Source organism: Pongo pygmaeus, chromosome 18 (genome assembly GCF_028885625.2).
Source record: "Pongo pygmaeus isolate AG05252 chromosome 18, NHGRI_mPonPyg2-v2.0_pri, whole genome shotgun sequence".
In the NCBI taxonomy this organism is placed as follows: Eukaryota; Metazoa; Chordata; class Mammalia; order Primates; family Hominidae; genus Pongo; species Pongo pygmaeus.
This window is the reverse complement of record NC_072391.2, coordinates 81,073,716-81,082,459: the sequence shown is the minus strand read 5'-3', so window position 1 is coordinate 81,082,459 and position 8,744 is coordinate 81,073,716. Positions and strand designations below refer to the sequence as shown.

The 8,744-nt window shown below is 45.7% G+C and overlaps 1 protein-coding gene across 1 annotated transcript; it reads right to left on the bottom strand.

Moving 5' to 3' along the window:
• Positions 1-555: 555 nt before the first annotated feature.
• On the bottom strand, positions 556-5,539 carry HSBP1 (heat shock factor binding protein 1). Its single transcript, XM_054454222.2, has 4 exons — positions 5,383-5,539; positions 4,759-4,825; positions 4,072-4,192; positions 556-2,091 (listed from the first exon to the last, which is right to left on the bottom strand). Exons 1-3 carry the CDS (start codon positions 5,425-5,427, stop codon positions 4,074-4,076), a joined length of 231 nt encoding a protein of 76 aa, XP_054310197.1. The 5' UTR covers positions 5,428-5,539; the 3' UTR covers positions 556-2,091; positions 4,072-4,073.
• Between the last annotated feature and the right edge of the window lie 3,205 nt (positions 5,540-8,744).

The window sequence follows — 8,744 nt, the reverse complement described above, 5'->3', positions numbered from 1 at the left end:
GAGCCTAGGAGTTCTAGACCAGCCTGGGCAACACAGCCAAGACCCAGGTGCGGTGGCACGAACCTGTAATACTCTTGGGAGGCTGAGGCAGGAAGATTGCCTGAGTCCAGGAGCTTGAGGCTCCAAGTGAGCTATGACTGTGCCACTGCACTCCAGCCTGGGCAACAGAGCGAGACCTCAAAAACCAGCAGGTGAGCAGGTTAAAGCTGAGTTCTCTGCTCTACTTTCAGAGCCTTTAATATGCTAATTTCATGAGGTTCACAGTATGTCGTCTAAACCCAAGTGACCATAACCCCTTCTTTCCTGCAGCATCTCCAGGGGCAAGTGTTCTGGGAACACACGTGAGACAAGTCTCCTGCAATGCCAGTCCTGGCAAGCCCTCCTCCCACTCCTCAACTTCCCCTTCCAGCAGGCAACCTCCCCCAACACCCCCTCTGCTGCTTTGCCTTGGGCTACTTGTACTTAATCCATCCAGAGGTTTTAGTTGATACTCTAATGTGATTTCTGCATTTCAATCTGAAAACCAAACATTTTTGACACAAAGGAAGCTTCATAGCAGGATTTCAGGCACCTTTATTCATGGCAGATATTTTTGGTCAGGGCAGCCTGCCTTTGAAATCGTTCCATTACTTGAGGAGGTCGACTCCTGCCTAAGTCACAACTCTCCTACAACTGCAACCGGCCATATCATTTCCATTGCCACTTCCAAGGCTTGAGAACATCAGCAGGGATGCAGGTTTCAGATGGTCTGGTCAATGCTGCAGTGTGTGCGGGGCATTCGGGGGCTCCAGCCTGCATCACAACCTCCTGGCCTGATCAAAGGAGGTTCTGTAGTTGGGTAACCAGAGTGTTGAATTCATTTTATCACAGAAGGATCTCACTCCTTTATGTTCCCCATGTAATTTGTATACAGGACAAATTACTTCTTACTATGATAGAGTTGCAATATAAACACCAAGACTGGTGATATGAGAAACTTAAAAAAATGTTTTTCAAATTTTCAAGTTTTTGTGTAAAAGCACTTTGTGGTGACAATCACATGGATCACCTCCCAGGTCATCAGTATTGGCCTCTAGGTTTAGCACTCCTGGCACTGCATTTTTGAGCGGCAAGAGTTAAAAGGTATTATCCCTGTCTTCTATAATCAATGATAACATTGATACTCTGCAAGAATTTAGATAAGAAACAGTTTAAGTAATATAGTATTTCTTAAAAACTTGAGTCTACAAGTCGTTGATCATATTCTAGCCAAGCAACTGGCATGGACTTAATATGGTCTCTTTTCCTTCTCTCTTTCTTTTCCAGTCAGTAGCTCAAAGGAAGGATGGATTGAATTTTAAAATCCTGCCAGATTTTTTATGGTAACCATTGTAGATGAACCATGTGTGGTCCTACTGAAGTATTAGAATCTCATGCAAAACTCTAACGAATGCCTCATTACAGAAGGCTATTCTGTTATTTTCTGTACCGTAAAAGTTCTAACACAAGAAAGTGGCAGTGGTTACTTTTCATCGACTTTAGCATGTGATCTCAGGGACTCAGACATATGTCTAAGTTCTATTCCGAGTTTTGGCAACAGAGCAGTGACAGATATTTCTGAATAAACAATTTTTAGGTGTTTTCAGCCGTTTGAAAAGTATTGCCAACACACTATTTGGTGTTAGCTCAACAGTCACTTCGTGCTGAGAATTAAAGAACTCTAAAGTCTACAAACATCGTACTTCACCAAGACTAACTATAATCGAAGGGTTTACTATTTGTTTAATAAAAAATCACACAGCAACTTTTATCCAAACAGCAACATATGACTTCACAGAAATACACTGAAAAATTTGACAATGTTATGCAAGAACCGCCAAAGTTTTAGTGTTTAATAATGAATAGCACAACTGACCAAGGTCCAAGATGTGAAGATACCATGTTCAAGAAACTGGGGGGTAAATCACTCTACAAACTAACTATATAATATGTGATAAGAATGCATACTTTATAATATAAAACCTGTCTACACATAGTAGTTAGCTGCAAAAAGCCATTTGATCTTCTCTTGGCTTGGAAAAATGCCAGATTCCAGTATAAATTATTAGCAACCTGTTGAAGAAGGAAAAATCATCAACATGTTTTTCATTATATGAGCACAAGTAAAAATGACATATAGACCTATCAACTAAAAATCCCTTTCCACTCTCCTACTGAGTTAAACTTATTTTCTTTGGACAATATTTTAGCAAAAATAGATTTAACTGGAAATATTTTTAAAAATTTTGGAGTCAGTTTCCTACTCCCATTCTTTTCTTTGAATGACCCCCATCACTAGCCAGTCTACAATCCTGAAATTCTAGTGGTAAGATTCTCAGTCGGTTGATGGCAGTTTTGACTGCCACATAATATAAAAAGAGATCCACAGAAGCATCTGAGACTGGTAAGACATTTTTCCAAGTTATCTCTGGATAAGAATAACGATAACATAACCCATAGAAAGCAGTTACGTGATTTACTCACACGTGAATGAACCCCACCTATTGTGAAGATAAAAGCAAATTTTAGAGTCTGTCTTCAACATCCCAAACCTGTATTTCACAGTAACTTAAAATGTGGTCCACAGCAAGCCCAGAAAATAGGAAATTAGGCATCTTTTACTGTATATTCTGCTTAGTACTCTACAAATCTAAAAATACTCAGGAACCATTTTATTTTTTTGAGACAGAGTCTTGCTCTGTCTCCCAGGCTGGAGTGCAGGGGCATCATTACAGCTCACTGCAAACTCTGCCTCCCGGGTTCAAACGATTCTCCTGTCTCAGCCTGCCGAGTAGCTGGGATTACAGATGTGCAGCACCACACCCAGCTAATTTTTGTACAGACAGGGTTTCACCATGTTGGCCAGGTTGGTCTTGAGCTCCTCACATCAACTGATCTGCCTGCCTTTGCCTCCCAAAGTGCTGGGATTACAGGCATGAGACACTATGCGCCAGTAACTTTTTTTTTTTTTTTTGAGACAGAGTCTCACTCTGTCGCCCAGGCTGGAGTGCAGTGGCGCGACCTCGACTGCAACCTCCGCCTCCCTCAGCAACATTCATTTTTATACAGAATTAAAATGTTACAAATGAAACACGAGAAAAGTGAGTTTAAAACTTATTTTTCACACACACAGAGGAAAAGGATCACCACAGACTGTGCTGAGTGATACTGTACATTTACCTATCTTGCTGTGTGGGTCTTTTTAATTACTAGGCTTTCCTCTGACATCTGAAACTATTCAGTGGAAATTTAAATGAACTCCAGAGTAAAAGCTTAATGTGGCCACAATCTAGTTCACCTATGTCAAGTTACCAAGGAAGTCTCCAGAATTTAAGCCATTTAAGAAGGTGGTAATGCGGGTGACTTATCAGTTATTTCCATAAAAAAAAAAAAAAGCAATGGAAAATCTTCCAGTGACAGGCTTTATAGGCCAACAAAAACACCTTTATTAGCTGGAATGATAAAAACTCAGTGGTTATCTAATGTTAGCCAGTGGTCTTAACTAACAGTGACAGAAGTCTAATTAATAAAAACTGGGAAAATAAATTCGGTGTAAAGAATGAATTTGGCATGAAAAATTTCAAAACATCAAGTCCACAGCGGGTAGACAATACAGTGATGTCTGCTGGGATCATGGCTGGGAACTGATCTACAGACTGACTACATAAAAATTATACTTACAGGTTCTCTCTATTCTTTTAAGAAAAAAAAAAAAAAAGGCCAGGCACGGTGGTTCATACCTGTAATCCCAGCACTTTCAGAGGCTGAGGCGGACAGATCACTCAAGGTGAGAATTCGAGACCAGCATGACCAATATGGAGAAACCCCATCTCTACTAAAAATACAAAATTAGCTGGGTGTGGTGGCGCAAGCCTGTAATCCCAGCTACTCGGGAGGCTGAAGCAGGAGAATCGCTTGAACCCAGGAGGCAAAGGTTGCAGGGAGCCGAGATCGTGCCATTGCACTCCAGGCTGGGCAACAAGAGCAAAACTCCGTGTCAAAAAAAAAAAAAAGAAAGAAAAGAAAAGAAAAAAAAATTGCCCACTTCCTCACCTTCAACTCTTTTGTGTGGCAGGTATCTTGTTTTCACCTTCCAGTTCTTCCACCCCAGCCTGTGTCATGAGGTCTGCGATATTCTTCTCCAGATCATCAATGCGACTACTCATATCATCAAGTGGTGAAGTTAAAGACAACGTGTGCCAACATCTCATTGAGCCCTTTTCCTCCCGTCCCTGCAGACTACGGCCTTAAACACAACGATTTTAGGGAAACTGGTCTTCCAATTTCCTTTAGACACTGTTACACGCTGGTGGGTAAGAGTACAGGACTCTGGGGCATGGCTACCCCGCATAGGATTCCAGCCCTGACCCTTACTAGTGATGGAACCCCTAAACCTCAATTTATTCATTCGCTAAAGATGATAACACTACAACCCACTCATCAGGTCATGCTGAGCATCAAAAGAAAGACACACACAAAAGCGCTTAGTTCACAGTCCATGGTCCACCACACCAGCTATTAGCATTGGTAGACGTATGCTCCTTGAGCCAGGGGTGTGTCTAACTCAGCTGTACCCCTAGCTCTCGGCGCAGACCTTCTCAGAAACACAGTACAATCCAAGCTCAAATTCTACAAGTGAATGGCTGAAGCTAGCCTGAAAACTACTCATTTATCCCCACCGCTGCCCGGCAAATAGGCTCCAAAGGCCCACAGGAGGCCGACTGCAGATAAAAAGGATATTTCTCCCAATGATCTGGTCAGACATGGTCTGAAATTTATCTTGCATCTGCTGCAGGAGTGTCTGCACCTAAGAAAAACCGAAACAAACAAACACGGTCCACATCAATCCTGAGACAACTTCCTGGGATCAGGACGCGAGCCCTGGTCCCGGGTTCCAGCCCCGTTTCTGCCTCTGGACAGCTGTGCGGCCTTCAGCAAGGATCTTCCTTCTCTGGGCTTCCGTTTTCCAACCCGTCCAATTAGACTGCTGGGCTGGGGAGGCCGCTGCGACTCAAAGCTCAGGGTCTTTAGGTTGTTTCTGCTGGGCTGGGGCACCCGGGGGTGTGTGAGGAGTTGAAGGGCGGGGAGGGTGTCAGAGGTAGGCGGGAGGGACCCGGGGGGCGTTCGCGACAGCTGAATGGGGATACTGGAGGGGGTCGGGCTTGGGGGCCCCGCGGGGAGACGGGCCCGCACCGAGCGCCCAGGGGGTCGAGGTGGCCGGGAGCCTCGGCCAGAGACGCTTCCAGAAACGGGGCCTCGGCAGACGCCACGCGCGGCCGCGGTGGGCGCGCCTCTGTCCAACAGGGCTTGGCCCGGCGCCGCCCGGGAAGGCCGCGGCCTCGGGCCCTCACAGCCCTCCCTTACCACCGAGGTGAGGTCCTGCACGGTCTTGGGGTCAGTCTCGGCCATCTCCCCGATGCCCAGCTTGGCGGTGATGTCTCAGACCGTAACCTACACTTCCGTTTGTCCGCTCAGACGCCCCCGGCCGCTGCTTCTCGCGACGAGACTGGCTGCTCGCGGGACCGCGGGGCATTATGGGAGTAGTAGTTTCTCCCGCACCGGAAGGGCCTCGAGGCCGCGCGCTTCCGTTCCAAGGAGCGGCCCCACCCAACTCTCCCTGCCCTTTTTTGCATAGCCCCTCCCCTCCCCCTATGCCCCGCCCCTCACGCAGCGTGCCGTCGGTTGGGTGGGAAGTGAGACCAATTCAGAAATGGAGTAATAGAGGTCTTGGCCTCCCTTCCAGGCTGTAGTCGGTCGAAAGACCGCTCTGGGGTTTCTTTGGCCTGTCGGGACGAACTTACAGAACTTTTGCTCTTCAACAAGACCCACTATACCCTTGTAACAGCCCCCAAGCCAAGGAACATGACCCCGCCCCCCCCCGGAAGCCCCACGGCCCCTGTCCTGTCCTGTCATCTGTCCTGTCCTGTCATCTCCACCCTATGAGGGTGGTCAGCGTGTGGAGTTTAGCCCAGTAGGTTCACTGTGCCCGTCAGGTTCACATGAGGGGATTCAGACAGGAAGCTGTCCATCATGCCTGGCTTCTTTCACTCCACGCAATGCCTGCTGTTGAGTGGGGAAGGCTTCCGGCGTCAGGGTTAGACTGTGGGTTTGGGTGTTGAAGGAGGTGGACACTGCTGATTTGGAACCTCAACTTCCAACGCCACAGATGGTCTTTAGGATTGGGTCTCATGGCAAGGGGATAGGAGAGTCCTTGACTGCGGGCCTGGCATGTTCTGGAAACTTTCACACATCTCATTTAAGGACTGTGCTATGTGAGGGGTCAGCTCCAGTTTGACTTTAGTTGGGGAGAGGCTGTAAGTTGTTAGAGCTGTTACAGGAAAGGGTCCTGATCCAGACCCCAAGAGAGGGGGTTCTTGGATCTCATGCAAGAAAGAATTCAGGGCGAGTCTGTAAAGTGAAAGCAAGTTTAAGAAAATGAAGGAATAAAAGAATGGTTACTCCATAGACAGAGCCCTGAGGGCTGCTTGTTTCTCATTTTTATACTTATTTCTTGATGATATGCTAAACAAGGGGTGGGTGATTCATGTCTCCCCTTTTTAGACCATATAGGATAACTTCTTGACGTTGCCATGGCATTTGTAAACTGTCATGGCAGTAATGGGAGTGTAGCAATGAGGACAAGCAGGGTTCACTCTTACTGCCATCTTGGTTTTGGTGGGTTTTGGCCGGCTTCTTTACCACAAGCTGTTTTATCAGCAAGGTCTTTATGACCTGTACCTTGTGCTGACCTCCTATCCCATCCTGTGACTTAGAATCCTTTAACTGTCTGGGAATGCAGCCCAGTAGGTCTCAGCCTCAGTTTACCCAGCTCCTATTCGAGATGGAGATGCTGTTGTTCAAACGCCTCTGCCAGACCCACCAGTGTCTCTAACAAACGTGGAATCCAGTTGGCCTTGAGGCATGAGACTTCAACTCCCTTCACCACCCCTTCCCCCTCACTCACACCTTTGCCCCTCACCCTTCACACCTCATCCTTTCCTATAGAGAGATCTTCCTTTCTGTGTAAGTATGCACAACTTTTTTGTAATTGGCTGTTGTCAACTGGTATTTGGCTAGTGCTTTACCCGACCACTTGAAATAAAAATATCTCAGTGTTTTAACTTAATCCTCAGAAGACCCTGTGATATAATTATCATAATTTTACATTTTTGAGAAAACAGATGCAGAGGCATTAAGAAACTGGAACAAGGTCATCAAATTAAGGAAGTAAGAGATGCAGGACTTCCTGACTCTACATCTTCTCCTTTTTTCTCACCATTCTAGAATTATCTGAGTTTTTTGTGCTTAGAGCAGCGTTTCTCAAGAGCTGCAATACTGGCATTTGAGTCAAGTCATTCTTTATTGTTGGTGGTGGGGGGGGCACCCTGTATATTGTAGGACGTTGAGCAGCATCTCTGACTTCGACCTACTAGATGCCAGTATCTCAGTTTTCTTAAAATACTTTTTTTTTGAAATGGAGTCTTGCTGTGTTGCCTAGGCTGGAGTGCAGGGGCACGATGTCGACTCACGGCAACCTCTGCCTCCCCGGTTCAAGCGATTCTCCTGCCTCAGCCTTCTGAGTAGCTGGGATTACAGGTGCGCACCACCATGCCCAGCTAATCGTAAAAGACTTTTCATAAAACTTCAGAACTCCTTAAAAACTAGTGAATAGCCAAGGTGAAGAAAGACCTCAGGCTTCTGACTTTAGACCCCAATCCCTGGGACTCCCACACTCAGCAAAGAAAGCTGGGTGCCTGCACCCTGGATTTCTGGGCAGATCTGTCTTATGGCTGTGGGCAACTCAGGAACATGAATTAGCACTAGAATCTGGAGTTTTCCTTTTCTTTTCTGGTAAGACACTTGTGGTTTTTTTTTTTTTCAAATTCCAATTGGAAATTTGCTTTATATAAACAACAAACAAACTTGATACTCTTTTAGTGGAGGCATTATTTGTTCCTTTATTTTTTTCGCTTAAACAGATAGGCAGTATGCTTTCTCTGTGTGGAGACCAAGGTCTGTTAAAGGGCTGCTTTTCACGGAAGCTTCACTAATTTATACTCATGGCTGACATACCTTGTGGGGCTGACACACCGAACCTAACTGAATATTGTCCCATTAACAAAACTAATGTATTACGTGTAAGGCACCAGTAATTAACCTTTACACTTCGGTTTTGAACAACTCTCATTTTTAACCTTTATTTAAGTGTCATAGTTGTCTTACCTCCTCTTAGCATTTTTTTAAAGCTCTTCCTAGATTAATTGCATGTTGTAACTCCCTTTTTCCATTCAAGACAGTTCTGTTTTACGTGCGCTTATTATGGTACTTTTGTAATTGCTTTTTGGTTCTCTGGGCCATTCTTTTGACATGCCCCCTTTCTTGGATCTATATTATGATAGGTGGCTGGGCATGGTGGCTCGTGCCTGTAATCCCAGCACTTTGGGAGGCTGAGGCAGGCAGATCACTTGAGACCAGGAGTTCAAGACCATCCTCGCCAACGTGGCAAAACCCCGTCTCTACTAAAAATACAAAAATTAGCTGGGCTAGGTGGCGTGCACCTGTAATCCCAGCTATTCAGGAGGCTGAGGCAGGAGAATCGTTTGACCTGGGGAGGCAGAGGTTGCAGTGAGCCGAGATCGATCCACTGCACTTCAGCCTGGGCAACAGATTGAGACTCTGTCTAATAAAATAGTAATAATAAAATACACTGTGGAAGGTGTTGGTCT